The sequence below is a fragment of the Erinaceus europaeus genome, chromosome 20 (assembly GCF_950295315.1).
Source record: "Erinaceus europaeus chromosome 20, mEriEur2.1, whole genome shotgun sequence".
NCBI classification, from domain to species: domain Eukaryota; kingdom Metazoa; phylum Chordata; class Mammalia; order Eulipotyphla; family Erinaceidae; genus Erinaceus; species Erinaceus europaeus.
This window is the reverse complement of record NC_080181.1, coordinates 37630965-37649726: the sequence shown is the minus strand read 5'-3', so window position 1 is coordinate 37649726 and position 18762 is coordinate 37630965. Positions and strand designations below refer to the sequence as shown.

General features: G+C 41.5%; 1 protein-coding gene across 4 annotated transcripts in view; it reads right to left on the bottom strand.

Moving 5' to 3' along the window:
* Positions 1 to 18762, bottom strand: part of HERC2 (HECT and RLD domain containing E3 ubiquitin protein ligase 2) — a 206635-nt gene that overhangs the window by 170463 nt on the left and 17410 nt on the right. For all 4 annotated transcript variants that reach the window (XM_060179237.1, XM_060179240.1, XM_060179238.1 and 1 more), the window contains exons 4-10: positions 17163 to 17300; positions 11758 to 11971; positions 9874 to 9974; positions 8461 to 8617; positions 6732 to 6842; positions 6003 to 6174; positions 974 to 1147 (exon numbers count right to left, since the gene is read on the bottom strand). In XM_060179237.1, coding sequence (XP_060035220.1) covers positions 974 to 1147; positions 6003 to 6174; positions 6732 to 6842; positions 8461 to 8617; positions 9874 to 9974; positions 11758 to 11971; positions 17163 to 17300 — 1067 coding nt within the window. The remainder of the gene's footprint in view (positions 1 to 973; positions 1148 to 6002; positions 6175 to 6731; positions 6843 to 8460; positions 8618 to 9873; positions 9975 to 11757; positions 11972 to 17162; positions 17301 to 18762) is intronic.

The following is an 18762-nucleotide window of genomic DNA, read 5'->3' as shown; positions in this document are numbered from 1 at the left end:
AGCCACAACAGTAATGCAACATGCTAGTATTATCCCAGAGAACACAAAAAGGACACATTTGTAAGAGATAAGAACAGTGGAAAGCAGCAGATGGGTAGATGGGTGGCACCACGACAGTACCTCTCCACACCGAATTTTTATGTTTTGAATCATATCACTCATATTGAAAAAATAGAAGACTGTAAAATCAAATAAATATTCTTCATGTTGAAAATAAATATGGATGGTCCAAGAAGACTCTCGTGCTACTTTTATGCCCAGGCTTCAGGGCTGGGCTTACCAAAGAGGATTGGCAGTTCTACCATCACAATGTTTATAACAACTGCCCCTATGTATGCATGATTAGCAAGAAGAATGTAATATTCCAAGCTGAAGAGAGTGCAGAATGCACTCAGGGGAGTGCAGTGACTGGAAGAATATTGACACTACTGCTAAGTCATATCTAAGACACAAACACTCCCTGTAACTCTGTATCTTCAGACCAGCTCTGCAGAGGCACTCATAGCCAACTTGTAAAAGTGCAACAATGCTCAGAGCTCGAAGGAATCATGTTAAGTGAGATAAGTCAGAAACAGAAAGGTGAATATGGGATGATCTCACCCTTGGACAAAAGCTGAGAAAGAAAGCACAGAAAGGGGAAACACAAGCAGAACTTGGGCTGGGTTTGGTGTATTGTACCAAAGTAAAGGACTCTGGGGGAGGGGGTGGCTTTCAGGTCCTGGTACATGATGGTTGAAGAGGACCTAGGCTGGGGGTGAGAGTGTTTTGTAGAAAACAGAAATTTTACACAAGTACCAACAAATGTATTTAATGTAAACCACTACCTCTCCCCCCAAGCCACCCCCCCCCAAAAAAGGGAAAGAATAAAAAGCTGTAAGTTGACTCCCACACCATTACCAGCATTGAGTCTTACCAGCACAAGCACATCTGGGCAAGGCACTAGCCATGGCATACACACAGAATCAACATATACCTTGTGAGATGTTGGGGAGCTGCACAGAGGTGGCATACAGGGGGAAGCCAGGCGGTCTAAGTGCGCCATCACAACAACCGCCGTTTGGCGGAGGTCAATGGCAAGTTCATTGTCTTGTGGGAGAGTCAGGTACCGTAGGAAACTCTCATTGGGGCTCAGAGGGCCAGACAGAAGCTAGAGAGGAAAAGGAGACAAGCATCTTCAGAAACAGTGGGGAAAAATTAAAAGCTACAATTAGCCTTTAACCACCTTTTAATTGTTGGCATCTGGCGATTCACTAACAAATAAGCTGCTCCTTTTGTTCATCAAACACAAGAGTTTTTGACACAAGGACACTAGGCACGGATATACTAACATAGTCACTGCACAAATGCAGTGTGCCTGAATTTCTGCACACCTACTACACGGGTGATCTGAAACCATATACAAACCCCATACAGGCAATGATATGCCTAGCCAACTGCAAGGTTCCCAACCCAAGGGCCTATGGAGAAACAAAGAGCAAGCTTCAAGAGAACATTTCACCCTGACTGTATTTTCACTGTATTTCAGTAAAAACTGAACTTCTGGGCCAGGTGGTGGCACACCCAGTTGAGTAGCACATATGATCTTGAGTAGCACAAGATCCCAGGTTCAAACCCCCAGCCCCTACCTGCAGGGGGAGGACACTTTACAAGCAGTAAAGCAGCTCTACCATGTCTTTCTCCCTCCCTATCTCCCATTCCCCATTCAATTTCTCTCTGTCCTATCAAATAAAAATAAATAATAAATAAAAAAAAAAAAAAGAAAGAAAAGGCTGCTAGGAACAGTGGATTTGTAGTACTGACACCGAGCTCCAGCAATAACCCCAGAAGGAAAATGAGACAAAGAGAGATCAGTAGGAGCAATGGATTCACTGTGCAGGCACCAAGCTCCAGAGATAACCCGAATGGCAATTTAAAAGGAAGAAAGAAGAAGAGAGGAGAAAGAAAACTGGAATTTTATAAAAACTTATTTTAATCTAAATGTTGCCCAGTCTAGAGAAAACCTCATTTTATTTTCAGAATTATGTAAAAACTCTAATTTTCATAAAACCGTATCATTACAAATTAACAAGTAATAGAAAAAGTTTAATTAAAACTTTATAAAGTAATAGCTAAGTCTCTTCAGAAAAGACCAGAGGCTCAAACAGGTGCCTCTGAAAAAAAATTCCATCCATGAAGGGTCCAAGCAGACTGTGATCTACCTCTGGCCCTGACATGCTCACAAAAGACTTTGTTGGAATTGAATATAGTGACAACCCGGACACCTTACTGGAGAGCCCCACACCTCCAATGTCAATGTATTTTTACTACTGTCTTAAAAATGTTCCACCAGGGAGTTGGGCGGTAGCACAGCGGGTTAAGCGCACATGGCACAAAGCGCAAGGACCGGCCTGAGGATCCCGGTTCGAGCCCCCGGCTCCCCACCTGCAGGGGAGTCGCTTCACAGGCAGTGAAGCAGATCTGTAGGTGTCTCTCTTTCTCTCCCCCTCTCTGTCTTCCCGTCCTCTCTCCATTTCTCTCTGTCCTATCCAACAACGACGACATCAATAATAACAATGATAAAACAAGGGCAACAAAAGGGAATAAATAATAATAAAAAGACTTCAAATAAAAAAAATTTTTTTAAATGTTTCACCAAGGATTCCATGAAGGCTGGAGGGGCACTCTTTCCCTCCCCCTCTATAAGAAAAGACTAAGCCAGTAAGGCCAGTTGACTGTATCATGCATACATGAGACCATGGGTTCATCTCCTGGTACCATAGAAAAATTATTTGCCACTACCACAGTTCGTGCTACCTGACTGAGGTCTTCTCTACAAAGGTCTTCTCCATGATGAGTACTCAGGAGAAGGACTTAACCTTGCTTCTCAGAGCAAGGAAATGGAATTGGAGTATTACACCAAAGTAAAAGACTCTGGGGTGGCTGGGTGGGTGGGGAGAATACAGGTCCATGAAAAATGATGAATAAATAGTGGGGGTTGTATTGTTAAATGGGAATCTGGGGAATGTTATGCATGTAAAAAAAAAAAAAAAAAAGAAGTAGAAACGCAAAGCAGAAATTGACTGAGTTTGGAGTATGGCACCAAAGTAAGAAAGCAGAAGTACACTAGAGTTTGCAGTGAGTACCTCCCTAATACTTCCTCTCCACTTTTCCAAGCTTTGGGTCCATGATTGCTCAACAATTTGCTTGGCTTTGTATGTTAACTCTCTTTTCAGTCACCAGGTTCCAGGTGTCATCAGGATGCCGGCCAGTCTTCCCTGGATTGAAGACCCCACCAATATGTCCTGGAGCTCAGCTTCCCCAGAGACCCACCCTACTAGGGAAAGAGAGAGGCAGACTGGGAGTATGGACCGACCAGTCAACGCCCATGTTCAGCGGGGAAGCAATTACAGAAGCCAGACCTTCTACCTTCTGCAACCCACAATGACCCTGGGTCCATGCTCCAGAGGGATAGAGAATGGGAAAGCTATCGGGGGAGGGGGTGGGATATGGAGATTGGGCGGTGGGAATTGTGTGGAGTTGTACCCCTCCTACCCTATGGTTTTGTTAATTAATCCTTTCTTAAATTAAAAAAAAAAATTTTTTTTTAATTAAAAATTAAAAAAATAAATAAATAAATATTGGTTGAAGGGAGTCGGGCGGTATTGCAGAGGGTTATTTAAGCACAGGTGGCATAAAGCACATGGACCCGCAAAAAAAAAAAAAAAATTATTTGCCACTACCACAGTTCGTGCTACCTGACTGAGGTCTTCTCTACAAAGGTCTTCTCCACGATGAGTACTCAGGAGAAGGACTTAACCTTGCTTCTCAGAGCAACACCAGAACAAGCACAAAACAAGGAAGCAACAGCACATGTGCACTTTCAATGAGGACACAGCAGGCATGCTCAGCAGAGCATCCCCTCTGAATCAGACATGTTTCCTTCCCACATGGCCTCCCAGCACCTCCTCTCACTTCATGACTGCTGGTGTTGCTGCTAACACTTACCTCTGACCTTTCACACCTCAAATATCATCAGAAATTGACCCACTTTCATCCTGTTACCAATTCTCTCTCCTTTGTGGACATAAGCAAACCTTTATATCTTCCAAATAAACCAAATAGTCTGAAATGCTCTCCTCATCACAGTAAACCAAAGCATGATTGACTGAGGTGGCACACATGACCTAAACCCGTGAACACAAAGTTCTTGGTGGAACTAGTTCAGCAAAAGGGAAAACAGCAGTCATCAGGGAAGAGAAAGACCTCTGCAAAAGCACAAGTAAAAAATAAGTGAGGATGTGGGTGGTGGTGCACCTGGTAGAGCACACATCACCATATGCAAGGACCCAAGTTCAAGCTCCCAGCCCCCATATGTAGGGGGGAAACTTCACAAGTGATGAAGAAGGGCTACAGTTGTCTCTCTCTCCTCCTCTCAATTCCTCTTTCCCTATCAAAAAAAATAATAATAAATGAATAAAAAGGCCAGTAGAAGCAAGGGATTCATTGTCATGAAGGCACCAAGCCCCAGTTGCAGTCATATAAATCACTAGTTAATTAATATGAGAGGGGGAAAACTGATTGTATGTCTCGAAGTTTTTAAAACACAGACTGAGTCTTTTTAATATATAGGCTGTGTATTTGATATGCGGACTCTCTCAAAAGCCTAGACCAAGTAGAACAGAAGCAACCGGTGGCACAGCTATATACAAGATACTGGGTACTATACTGCAAACCCTAACAAAAGGACTTTTCAAAGTTAACCCAATTACCAAATAATGTGATGATAACAATAACTATCCATTGTCTTTTTGAACCCTAAGACAGCAGGAACCTCACATTTCCACTATAGAGACTATATTTCCCCCAGTCCTGGAACCTTAGGGTAGGGCCCACTTTCCTGCATGCCTCTCCCAATTCATATCAAACAATATTGCATCTGCCCATTGCAACCTAATCAATGCAACGATTGCCACCTCAACATGCTTCAGCTCAGACTGTGTCCAGAGACTTCAGGTGTGGAATGACAACCCTTCAGCTTCATTACTTGGGTGAGACCTTTCCTTTCATAGTACTCTCTAATTCCATCCCAGGTGGTTCACTTTCTAACAAAGTCCCAAAACCTAGATATAGACCAGGTTCTGTGAGAGAGAGCATATGTTCACATGCATCCATAAACTAGTGCAAAATATATACCTGAAAGCAGAAGTACACTAGAGTTTGCAGTGAGTAACCACCCCCCCCCCCCAACACTTCCTCTCCACTATTCCAACCTTCAGGTCCATGATTGCTCAACAATTTGTTTGGCTTTGTATGTTAACTCTCTTTTCAGCCACCAGGTTCCAGATGCCATCAGGATGCCAGCCAGGCTTCCCTGGACTGAAGACCCCACCAATGTGTCCTGGAGCTCAGCTTCCCCAGAGACCCACCCTACTAGGGAAAGAGAGAGGCAGACTAGGAGTATGGACCGACTAGTCAACGTCCATGTTCAGCGGGGAAGCAATTACAGAAGCCAGACCTTCCGCCTTCTGCAACCCACAACGACCCTGGGTCCATGCTCCCAGAGGGATAGAGAATGGGAAAGCTATCAGGGGAGGGGATGGGATATGGAGATTGGGTGGCGGGAATTGTGTGGAGTTGTACCCCTCCTATCCTATGGTTTTGTTAATGCCTCCTTTCTTAAATTAAAAATAAATTTAAAAAAAAATACATAAGTAAAAATACAAGTTGACAAATGTCAAAAGATGAAATCCCTCCTGCTAAATATTCACATTTAGGACAAACACACAGACTTGATTCTGGCCACTCCTGAGCTGCTTCAGAGAATCCTAACATGCTCATTGCAGGCTTCTACTGCCTCAGCTACTACTGAGTCCAAGCTCCCATAGTCATCTTCCTACTGTAATCACCAAGTAAGCACTACCTCAAAGACAACCACCACCGAAGACATTCACTCTGCTCTTGTTTATAAATGTTTCTCTTGGAATGAAGATTGCCATGCCAATACAAGGTCTCGTCACACTTACGAAGGTGTCAGCCTCTGTATGAGGGCCATCTTTACTACAGATGATGCTCTGGAATCTTTGCAAAAGAGGCAGGAGGGGGGCACTGGTACCCTGGGCAGATCGCTCATTGTCAGTCTCCTGTGTCCCGTTGTCCCACAGTTGAAGCAACAATAGGATGGCAGATAGCATTTGGCTGCAAGAGAAAATGTCTTCATTCTCTAATCAAAAGAGTTAACTTTTTTTTTTTTGGTGTGGGGGGTGGTTTTGCTTTTGGCCATTGCCTGTCAAAAATTAAAGTAGACAGCTAAATAAAATTGAAGGATTTCCTTAGATGTGAAAAGAAATTAAAATAATGCCAAAAAACCAATTCTTCATAGTACAGTGACTGAATCAACACAAAGATTTTAGCACATCTGCTTTCAGCTGATAAGAAATATAAAATTAAGAAGCCCACACAGAATTTACTAGAGGAAATTTGTAGGTCCTTAAAATGAGTGAATTAAACTATTTGAGAAAACTAAGGGGGAGGATGGGTGGGCAGAGTACAGTTCCTAGATTCCAAAGTGAACATTAACAAGGAAGTCAAGAGATGCTACATGTACCCAATTTTAAAGGAAAGAGATGGATTTGGGTCCTAGTTCTTTGAATAAAGACCATCATACATTTGTAATAATCACAAATGATTCAATGAAATGCCACAAAGTATAGGAGCTATTTCAACAGAGACATATCCCAACAGCACAGACTCACCTAAGGGTGCCTCTCTGCACAGCTAGCTCTAACAGAATCGCCAGGGCCAGGTGCTGGTCCTGCAAGGGAATGCTCCCAGTTCCTTTAGTCCCCGGCGATCCGTGCACATCCCTAAAATGGCAAGCACTGAAATAAGGATGTATGCCTTTATCAGAGCTAAAGATTGCAAGATGAATACTAAAATGTCAATTATGCTTTCTCTCCCAGGGAATTTCACATGACCCTCTCCAGTTGATCACCCGTTATAGCAAAAGGCAAAGCCTCATCCTTTCTTATAGTTGAAAAAGAATTCTGCTGTTTATCCATGCCACATCACCTATATCTACTTACCTGTCACTGAACACCTGAGTTGTTTTCCAGTATTTCAGCTATTGTATATGGTGCTACAGTGAACAAAGCTGTGTATACATCTTTTCAAAATAGAGATTCTGTATTCTAAAGATAAAGACCTAAGAGTGCAATTGCTCAGTCATATGGCAAATCTATCTTTCCTCCTTTCTTTTCTAATTACCCCAGGATTATCTCTGGGGCTCAGGGCCTGCATGAGTGAATTCACCACTCCCAGTAGCCTTTTTACTTAATAAAACAGAGAGAAACTGAGAGGGAGGGGGGAATAGAGAAGGAGAGAGCAAAAGAGAGGCACCTGCAGACCCACTTCACTACTGATGAAGCTTCCCCCTGCAGGTGGAGACCAAGTCCTTGAGCATGGTTAACAGGTATGCTCCCCACCTAACCCTAGCAATTCTATATATCGAATTAATATATTGAGAAATCTTCATATTGGCTTCCACAGGGACTGAATGCATTTATATTGCCACCAGCAGTGTCTGTCTTCTTTTCTTCACACCTTTGCCAGCACATTGTTTCTCACTGTATTGATATAGGTCATTCTCCCAAGTGTGACAATCCATTGTAGTCTTAGTTTGCACTCCCATGATAATGAGCATTTTTTTCTTCTCATCGACTTGTTAACAGTCTACCAGGTAAGTTGACCCAGTCTCTTCATATTATTTTTAAATATAATACTCATCACTCAAAACTGCTTCATCCACATTCTCAATATAAAGCACACAGTAATGCTCAATAATTTATTTTTTATTATTCACCACTCCCATCACCAAAGGTCTATGTCCCCATCCCCACCCCCAGAGATAACCACTACAGTTCTCCCAGTCTTGAAAATAGGTTAACAGTAATTTTACATATACATATATTTTTTTACCACTCCCATCACCAAAGGTTTGTGTCCCCATCCCCTCCCCCATAGATAACCACTGTAGTTCTCCCACAGTCTTAAAAACAGGCTGACATCATTTTTTTTCCACATTTATATATTCAGTTCTCATATTCTGTATATGAGTGAAACCATTCTGTAGTTGTCCTTCACCTCCTTACTTCCTTCACTGAGCATAATCTTTTTATTTTTTAACCACTCACATCACCAAAAGGTCTGGGATGGGGAGACAGAATAATGGTCAGACAATATTTTTATAAGTGACTTAGTCCCAAACCAGAAACTATAAAAGGGGGAGGGGGGTAAGAAATCTTTAATTTGTCATCGCATTCAATAGTACATCTTCCTGGTTCAAAGCAGTGTATCAAAATCAAAACATGTGAAAAGCACAGAAAACCAAGACCTGGACTCATAGAAGTAGTGAAAACACAGACCAGAAATCAAGCTACCAAGGCTTTCATTTGAAGTAATAAGATGGGAAATGGAAGCACTCACCCCGTCACAACGGATCTAAGGAACTTGGTTGCTCTTTCTACAACCTCCAGCCACACGGAGGACACGGTACTCTCGTCAAAGAGTGAAGCCTCAGGCAGAGCTCTCAGGGCATCCAAAGACTCTTGCAACAGCTCGCTGCAGAGGTCTGCATCCTCCCCTGAAAGCAGCCGCACGAGTACATATGAGCCTGTGAGCACACTACTGTCCCATTTTCAATCCTTACTTTCCTCTTAATGAGCTATTCCAAAAGCTTAGGAAATATTTTATTAAAATTTAAAATGTTATTATTATGAAATTCTTATAAATTTTTATTTATTTATTTACTTATTACTGGATAAAGACAGAAGGAAATTGAGAGGGGAGAGGGAGAGAGACAGAGAGATACCTGCAGCCCTGCTTCACCACTCATGGATCTTTGCCCCTGCATATAGAGACTAGGGGCTTGGACCTGCATCCTTGCAAAATGCGATGTGTGTGCTTAACCAGGTACGCCACTGCTTGGCACCTATTATTAAATTCTTTTTTTTTTATTTATTTATTTCCTTTTGTTGCCCTTGTTTTTTTTTTTTTCTTTTTATTGTTGTAGTTATTATTGTGGTTGTTACTGATGTCGTCATTGTTGGACAGGACAGAGAGAAATGGAGAGAGGAGGGGAAGACAGAGAGGGGGAGAGAAAGACAGACACCTGCAGACCTGCTTCACCGCCTGTGAAGCGACTCCCCTGCAGGTGGGGAGCCAAGGGCTTGAGCCGGGATCCTTTTGCCTGTCCTTGCGCTTTGTGCCACGTGCACTTAACCCGATGTGCTATCGCCCGACTCCCTATTAAATTCTTAAAACACAGTTGTTTCACAGTCAATTTTTGTTTGTTTATTTTATGGTCTTTGAACAAACAATTCTAACTTTATATCCTACTAAAAAATAAATCAACAAAGAGCCACACCCATATTCTTTACTGAAGATGCTTGTGTAATGCCTTTGTCTTGTTTATTAAAGCAGCACAGAGCTGAACAGACAGACTCTGAAGCCTCTCATTTGATACTCAAGAAACAGAATCATGGAGTGAGCAAGACAGCTCACCCGGATAGTGGACCTGCTCCACGACACTGGGGAAAGCTTCAGTGCTATTTCACCCCTCACCCCAAAAGTCAGCCTGGAGTGATGAACATCTGGCAATGGGAAAGAGAGAAAAAGACAAGGGGAAAGTTAGGGAAGGGAGAAAAGGAAGAGGAGGGGAGCAGAGAGAGGAGGAGAGGAGAAAAGGGAAAGAAAGAGAGAGGGGAGGGGAGAAAAAGGGAGAGACGGTGAGGGAAGGGCATGGAAGGGGAGAGCATTGAGTACATGGGATGCCCAGGGCCATGTAGTAAAAGAGCTGAGAACTCAAGTCTCTGGACATAGAGGGAGACACATACATACCTGACCGCCAGGCCCTTCGTAAGAATGCAAAGGCAAAGGAGAGGGCTGCTCGGGAACCAACTCTAGCCAGTCCTTCCACACCTTTTCCTGTAGGCCGGGAACTGCAAACATAGGGAGGTTGTGAGAAGAGGTCATTCAGAGGAACTTGAAGACAGAAAATAAAATACAACAAAATGGACTTGTGCCACAATGTGATCAACAGTCTTACTTAGTTGGCAGAATGCCATATGACTTTTGCTTCCTGTTTTAATTTTTTTTTTTTAATCAAATGACCTTTATAAAGGTAAAGTTTTCCAAAGTAAAAGACTCTGGGATGGGGGGGCAGGGGGAGAATACAGGTCTAAAAAGGATGACAAAAGACCTAGTGGGGGCTGTATCGTTATATGGAAAACTGGGAAATGTTATACATGTACAAACTATTGTATTTACTGTTGAATGTAAAACATTAATTCCCCAATAAAGAAATTTAAATAAATAAAAATAAATAAAGGTAAAGTTTTCTCTTCAGGGAAAACATGCTAATATTTCTTAGCCCTCTTTGTCCCAGGATGGTAAGATAATAGTTTTTCCCCCTTCTGTCTGCCTCATACATTCTCCACATGTTCCAAATGGAAAATGTCACTAATACAATCAATAAAGTCAACTCTTATGAGTAGTTACATAAAATACTGAGTTTCAGTTACTCTGTAATCTAGACTTCTGAGAACAAAGTCTGATAAATAACTATATTTTGGAAAACTACCTCTTTATACAAGCATTCATTTAGGCATTAAGCTTTTAATGTAACAAAGAAATATTGTACATTAAACAATACTTTGTCCAAAAGCATCTCTTATAATAAAAGAATAGAAAAATCACCTCAGGATGAAAAAAAAATTGAAATACCTAGGGCCAGGTGGTGGCAAACACAGTTAAGCACACACATTGCAAAGATGTGGGTTCAAGCCCCAGGGAAGGGGGGAAACTTCATGGGCTCTGAAACAGTGCTGCTGCATGTGTCTCTCTTTCTCTTTCCCTCTCTATCTCCTTCACCCTCTTTCAATTTCTCTCTGTCCTATCAAAAATTAAAAGGGCAGAGAAAAAATAGCATCATGGTTATGCAAATAGATTCTCATGCCTGAGGCTCCAAAGTTCCAGATTCAACCCCCCTAACCCACCACACCACCATAAACCAGAGCTAAATAGTGCCCTGGTAACAACAACAACAACAAGAATCAAAAATAAAATGAACAAAAATGGCCACCAGGAACATTGGGTTTATTGTGTAGGCATCAAGCCCCAGTGATAATCCTGGTGGCAAGAAAAAAGAGGAGAAAGAGGAGAAAAAAAGGGAAGGAGTGGAAGGAAGGGAAGGAAGAGAAGGTGAGGGGCATGGAGAAGGTGGGAGAGAGGCTAGTAGAAGTGGAAGAAGGAGCCTACGGGGGGAGGAGAAGAAAAAGAAGGGGTGCGAAGAGGAAGAGAAGAAACACCTGAACAAGTCAGGCATTAGGTATTACAATCTATTTTCTAACTAGTAGCAAAACAAATAAGAAAGGACATGAAATTCAGGTGATGGCGCACCTGGTTAAGCATATATATTACAGTGCACAAGGCCCCAGAGCCTATTAAATCAAGATATACTGACCTAAACCTTGGACCCACCTCTACAGTTACTGACTGAAAAAGATATTGAAGTAATGACATAGATGGGACTGCATGGCCTGTTACTATATAAACAGATGGACAAAGTCATTCTCTAGCTTAGAAAAAAAAAAAAAAAGGAAAAGCAAGAATAAAATGTCATGTGATGGAAAATAGGGGTATATTGTAGATCTGAGTTTCACAAACAGCCTGAAATTTTATACTTGAGCCAGTACCAAATTTACTTCTTTATCAAATTATTACCTTTTTTTGTCCACAGGAGGCAAAGAAATGCTTTTCCATTTAACTTTGACATTCTCTTGAAAAACAGTTCTGTTCAAAGCGATGAAGTATCGCTCCAAGATGACCAACCTCTGTTTGAGTCTCAGGGCTGATAAGGTTGTGGTAGCCGACTGAACAGTCAGGGACTGCTGCTCTTTCACCAGCACTGAGAGACACTCCTTCAGTTCATTCACATCTGGAAATAGATAGGAAACATCACAGAAAGACATTCCCCTCCCCTCTTAGCTCGCTAGCACTTCAGGACAAAACAGTAGACAGCAGCATAGGAGATGGACATTTGACATGAGGTCCTGAGTCCAATCCCTGGTAACCCCAGTTCAACCTCTCTTGCTCATAAGTAAACCTTTATTAAAAAGGAGAAGGAAGAGGAGGAGGCAGAAGAGGAAGAGATGGAAGAAGAGGAAAAGAAGGTGAAAGAGGAGGAGGGGGGAAGGGGAGAAGGGGGGGAGGAGGCTGATACCAACACCATCCCAGGATCTGGGATGCAGCTCTGTGGTAGAACATGGATTTCACATATCTGAATTCCTAAGTTTGATGTCCTGACACTGGCCCCCTTCCCTCCTCCAAAAGAGAAAAATAGAAAATATCCCATCTCTCAGCATCTAGAGTAGTTTATTTCAATGCTGATAAAGTGAATAGTATAAGTAATACTTGACAGGTCAGTATGTATTAAAAATGGTTTTAAGAATATTTGACTTTTTAGCTTAAATAACCCTGATGACTGCTGATAGATAGATAATACATCAGAATATTTCATGGGGGTCAGGCAGGAGCGAAGCGAGTTAAGCGCACGTGGCGCAAAGCACAAGGACCGGCATAAGGATCCAGGTTCGAGCCCTCGGCTCCCCACCTACAGAGGAGTCACTTCATAAGAGGTGAAGCAGGTCTGCAGTTGTCTTTCTCTACCGTTCCCTGTCTCCCCTTCTCTCATTTCTCTCTGTCCTATCCAACAACGACATCAATAACAACAATAATAATAACTACAACAATAAAAACAACAAGGGCAACAAAAGAGAAAATTAAAAAAATGAAAAAAAGAGTATTTCATAAGGAGATTAAATAGTACGCTCAAATGGATGATAACTAAGTGGTGTCTCACAGCACTGTTCTCTCCGCTGGGTATGTTTGACAATATCATAATTAAGGAGTTTTTTAAGTAGCTAGAAGATAATTACATGAATGCAAAAATTTATGATGAAGTGTAGAATGTATAACAAGGAAAGAATAAGTCTTTTTATTTTTAAGATTTTATTTATTTATTAATGAGAAATATAGGAGGAGCGAGAAAGAGCCAGACATCACTCTGGTACATGTGCTGCCGGGGACTGAACTCAGGACGTCATGCTTGAGAGTCTGCTGCCTTACCACTGTGCCACCTCCCGGACCACTGAGTAAGTCTTTTCAATAAATGGTGACATGGGAAACATACACACTACAGTACACATGGACCTAGTTTCAAGCCCCTGGTCCCCACCTTCAGGGGGAAAGCTTCACAAGTGTTGAAGCAGGGTTGCAGATGTCTCTCTGTCTCCTTCCCCCTCTCTATTCCCCCTCCCTTCTAAATATCTCTCTATATATATCCAATAAATAAAAAATGAAAATAGATGGTGATAGAAAAACCCAACAAAAGAGACTGGGTCATTGTCTTATACAGTATACAAACATCAAGTCAAGATAGATTAAATACTTGATAATAGACCACAAATTCCTAGATAAAACAATAAGAACTAAGCTCCTTCCTTGGCAATGGGCTTGGTGATGACTTTTTATGGATCTCACACTAAAAGCAAAGGTAATTAAAAAGCAAAAAGTGGACTACATCAAATTAAAAAGCTTCTTCACAGCAAAAGAAACTACTACTCAAATCAACAGACCCCTCACAGAATGGGAGAAGACCTTTACATGCCATACATCAGACAAAAGTTTAATAACCAACATATATAAAGAGCTTGCCAGACTCAACAAGACAACAAATAACCCCATCCAAAAATGGGGAGAGGAATTGGACAGAATATTCACCACAGAAGAGATCCAAAAGGCCGAGAAACATATGAAAAAATGCTCCAAGTCTCTGATTGTCAGAGAAATGCAAATAAAGACAACAACGAGATACCACTTCACTCCAGTGAGAATGTCATACATCAGAAAAGGTAACAGCAGCAAATGCTGGAGAGGGTGTGGGGTCAAAGGAACCCTCCTGCACTGCTGGTGGGAATGTAAATTGGTTCAACCTCTGTGGAGAACAGTCTGGAGAACTCTCAGAAGGCTAGCAATGGACCTACCCTATGACCCTGCAATTCCTCTCCTGGGGGTATATCCTAAGGAACCCAACACATCCATCCAAAAAGATCTGTGAACACATATGTTCTTGGCAGCACAATTTGTAATAGCCAAAACCTGGAAGCAACCCAGGTGTCCAACAACAGATGCGTGGCTGAGCAAGTTGTGGTATATATACACAATGGAATACTACTCAGCTGTAAAAAATGGTGACTTCACCCTTTTCAGCCGATCTTGGATGGACCTTGAAAAATTCATGTTCAGTGAAATAAGTCAGAAACAGAAGGATGAATATGGGATGATCTCACTCTCAGGCAGAAGTTGAAAAACAAGATCAGAAAAGAAAACACAATTAGAACCTGAAATTGGCATGTCGCACCAAAGTAAAAGACTCTGGGGTGGGTGGGTGGGGAGAATGCAGGTCCATGAAGGATGATAAATGACACAGTGGGGGTTGTACTGTTAAATGGGAAACTGGGGAATGTTATGCATGCACAAACTATTGTATTTACTGTTGAATGTAAACCATTAATTCCCCAATAAAGAAATTAAAAAAAAAAAAAAAAAGAACCTCTGGGTGGCTGTCAGGAGGAGAGAGGGTAAGAACCTCTGGGTGGCTGTAAAAAATAAATAAATAAATAAAAAGGAAAAAGTAAGTGGAAATGCATAAAAGTAAAAAAGCTTTGCACAGCATAAGCCAAGTAGGTGGCACAATGCGGTTCTGAGTTCCATCCCTGAAATGGCGCATCCCAGAATGATACTCTATCTCTGGCTCTCTTGTTCTCCCCCTTTCCCTTGGAAAGAAAAAAAATTTTGAAAAAAACGATAATACCAAAAACTGTGTATTTAAAATAAAAAAAAACTCAATTTTTAAAGATTTGATTCTAGGGTAGAGGAGATAGCATAATAGTTATGCAAACAGGCACTCATGCCTAAGACTCCCAGGTTCCAAGTTCAATCCGCCCATACTACCATAAAGCCAGAATTGAACAATGCTCTGGTAAAAAATAAAATAAATACTCTGATTTAAAAATGAACAGAGGGAGTCGGGTGGTAGTGCAGCGAGTTAAGCATGCGTGGTAAGGATCCCGGTTCCAGCCCCCAGTTCCCCCCATGGAGGGGAGTCCCTTCACAGGCGGTGAAGCAGGTCTGCAGGTGTCTTTCTCTCCCCTTCTCTGTCTTCCCCTCCTCTATTTCTCTCTGTCCTTGCTAACAAAAGATGACATCAGTAACAATAATAATAACTAAAACAACAATTAAAAAAGGGCAAAAAAGGGAAAATAAATAAAAATAAAAATAAAAAATGAAAATGAACAGAAAGTGGGCTAGGCAGTGGCACCCCTAGTTCAGAGCACATTACTATGCATAAAGACCCAAAAGACCTGGATTCAAACCCCTGGACCCCACCTGCCGGGAGAAAGCTTCACAAGTTTCTCTCTCTTTTTCTCTTCCTCTCCATCTCCTTTTCCCCTCACAATTTCTCTCTGGCTAAAGAAAATAAATGGACAGGAGATCCAAATGCGTATCCTTCCAAAGTCAACATATAGTAACCAACAAGTATGTGAAGAGATGCTAACATTTCCAATCATCACAAAATGCAAATCACCTCACACTTGTTAAAATGGCTATTTAAGGGGGTCGGGCGGTAGCACAGTGGGTTAAGCGCACATGGGGCAAAGCGCAAGGACCGGCGAAAGGATCCCGGTTCAAGCCCCCGGCTCCCCACCTGCAGGGGAGTCGCTTCACAGGCAGTGGAGCAAGTCTGCAGGTGTCTATTTTTCTCTCCCCTCTCTCTCTGTCTTCCCCTCCTCTCTCCATTTCTCTCTGTCCTATCCAACAACAAAGCAACGTCAACAATGGCAATAATAACCACAACGAGGCTACAACAACAAGGGCAACAAAAGGGGGAAAAAATGGCTTCCAGGAGCGGTGGATTTATTACGCAGCCACTGAGCCTAGCAATAACCCTGGAGGGGGAAAAAAATGGCTATTTAAAAGACAAGAAATCCTGGGAGTCCGGCAGTAGTGCAGCGGGTTAAACAAACATGGCGCAAGGGCTGGCTTAAGGATCCCAGTTCGAGCCCCCGGCTCCCCACCTGCAGGAGGTCGCTTCGCAAGCGGTGAAGCAGGTCTGCAGGTATCTATCTCTCCTCCTCTCTGTCTTCCCCTCTCTCCATTTCTCTCTGTCCTATCAAGCAACAACAGCTATGACAACAATAACAACTACAAAAAGCACAACAACATGGGCAACGAAATGGGAAAAATAGCCTCCAGGAGCAGTGGAGTCATAGTGCAAGCACGGAGCCCTAGCAATAACCCTGGAGGCAAAAAAAAAAAAAAAAAAAAGGAAATCCTTATGCAGTTCTGATGAGAATATTAATTATTATAGTCCACAAAACACTATAGAGGTTCCTCAAAAAAGAGAAATCAGAATTTAACCAACTACTTTACTTCTGGGTATTTATCTCAAGAAAATAATCCACTAATTTGAAAGAATAGATGACACCCCCTTGTGTATTACTCTTGGTATAATTCCTTGAACATTCATCCAAATTGTTGCAAAATGGCAATATTTCATTCACTCTTTAAAATTTTTTTTATATTTATTTTCCCTTTTGTTGCCCTTGTTTAAAATTGTTGTGGTTATTGATGCTATTGTTGTTGGATAGGACAGAGAGAAGTGGAGAGAGGAGGGGAAGACAAAGAGGGGGAAAGACAGACACCTACAGACCTGCTTCACTGCTTGTGAAGCGACTCCCCTGCAGGTGGGGAGCCAGGGGTTTGAACCAGGATCCTTATGCCGGTCCTTGAGCTTTGAGCCATGTTCGCTTAACCCGCTGCGCCACTGCCCGACTCCCTTTATTCACTTTTTATGGCTGAATAATATTATAGGCAATACAATCAATCACATTTTCTGTATACACACACTCATCTACCAATTTATACTTAGGTTATTTCCATGAGACTACTCCTTATTTAAAGTGCTATCAATTTCATATTCAATAAAAGGAAGTTCACCATGGTGACAAGGAATGAAATGGCAAATCTCACTTTCCAAAGTGACATAGTCTCAGAAGCCACAATACCTGGTTGTTTGCCCCACACCCAGCTCTCTAGGATTGACTTGGCCCTACATGCAGGCAAAGGTGTTTCTTCTTCCTCCTTTTTCTCTTTGTCATTAAGATCTTCTTTCTTTGTTCCATTTTGAGTATCAATACCATCATCTGGAAAATTGAAAATTATTTTAATCTGTATGTCAACATATCACTCAAATTATTCTTAGAAGCATGTGCCTTCCAAAATGACATCTCATCAATTTCTTAATATATAGTTCACAACTAAGAAACTTTGTCTTTGATATTTAGCTACTGTGGATTTTTTATACAAATCATGTTTATTCAATGATCCTTTTTTATTTTTTAAATTTTTTAAATATTTTATTTCTTTATTCACGAGAAAGACAGGAGGAAAGAGAGAAAGAACCAGATATCTCTCTGGTACCTAGGCTGCCAGGGATTGAACCCAGGACCTCATGCTTCTTTTAAAGTTCAGTGAAGAGCAAATGTCAAGAAATTCCTTAGAGACATCTATTTTTTTATATTTATTTTTATTCATTATGAGAGAGAGAGAGAGAAAATGCAAATTTCACATGATACAAAGAAACAGAGAGACAAGAGATAAGTCCACTCTGTTACATGCAGTGCTGGGGATTAAACTGGAAACCTTGAAATTTAAGTTCATACACCTGTGTTCATAGCAACACAATTCATGATAACCTGGAAGCAACCCAGGTGCCTAACAGATGAGTGGCTGAGAAAGCTGTGGTATATATAGACAATGGAATACCATGCAGCTATTAAGAACAATGAACCCACCTTCTCTGGCCCATCTTGGATGGAGCTACAACGGAGTTATGTTAAGTAAGCTAAGTCAGAAAGATGAACTCTCAAGCATGAGGTTCTGAGTTCAATCCCCGGCAGCAGATGTACCAGAGTGATGTCTGACTCTTTCTCTCTCCTCCTATGTTTCTCATTAATAAATAAATAATACACTTTTTTTAAAAAAAGGCACAAGAGTAGGAAGACAGATCAGAAAACAACCCAACAATATGCTGTCTACAGGAAACCCACCTAACTCAACAAGACAAACACAGACTCAAAGTGAAAGGATGGGAAACTATCATACAAGCCAATGGCCCACAAAAAAGGCAGGAAGAGCTATTTTCATATCTGACACGTTAGACTTTAAAGTCAATAAAATTAAAAAAGGGATAGACATTACTTAATCCTCAGAGATCAGTCAAGAGGACTTAACAATTATTAACATCTATGCACCCAACGAGATGCCACCTAAATACACCAAACATCTACTGAAAAGAGTTACAGCAATATATTAACAGCAACAAAGTAATACTAGGGGACTTCAACACCCTACTCTCTCAACTTGACAGATCATCCAGGCAGAAAATCAATAAAGACATGAGGGCGCTAAATGAGGAGACAGATAAACTACAACTACTGGACATTTTCAGAGTCATCCACCCCAAGAAACTGGAAAATACATTCTACTCAAGTACACATGGGTCATTCCCAAGGACAGACCATATGTTAGGTGAAAAAGACAGCATCAGCAAATTCAAAAACATTGAAATCATCCCAAGCATCTTCTCAGACCACAGTGGAATTA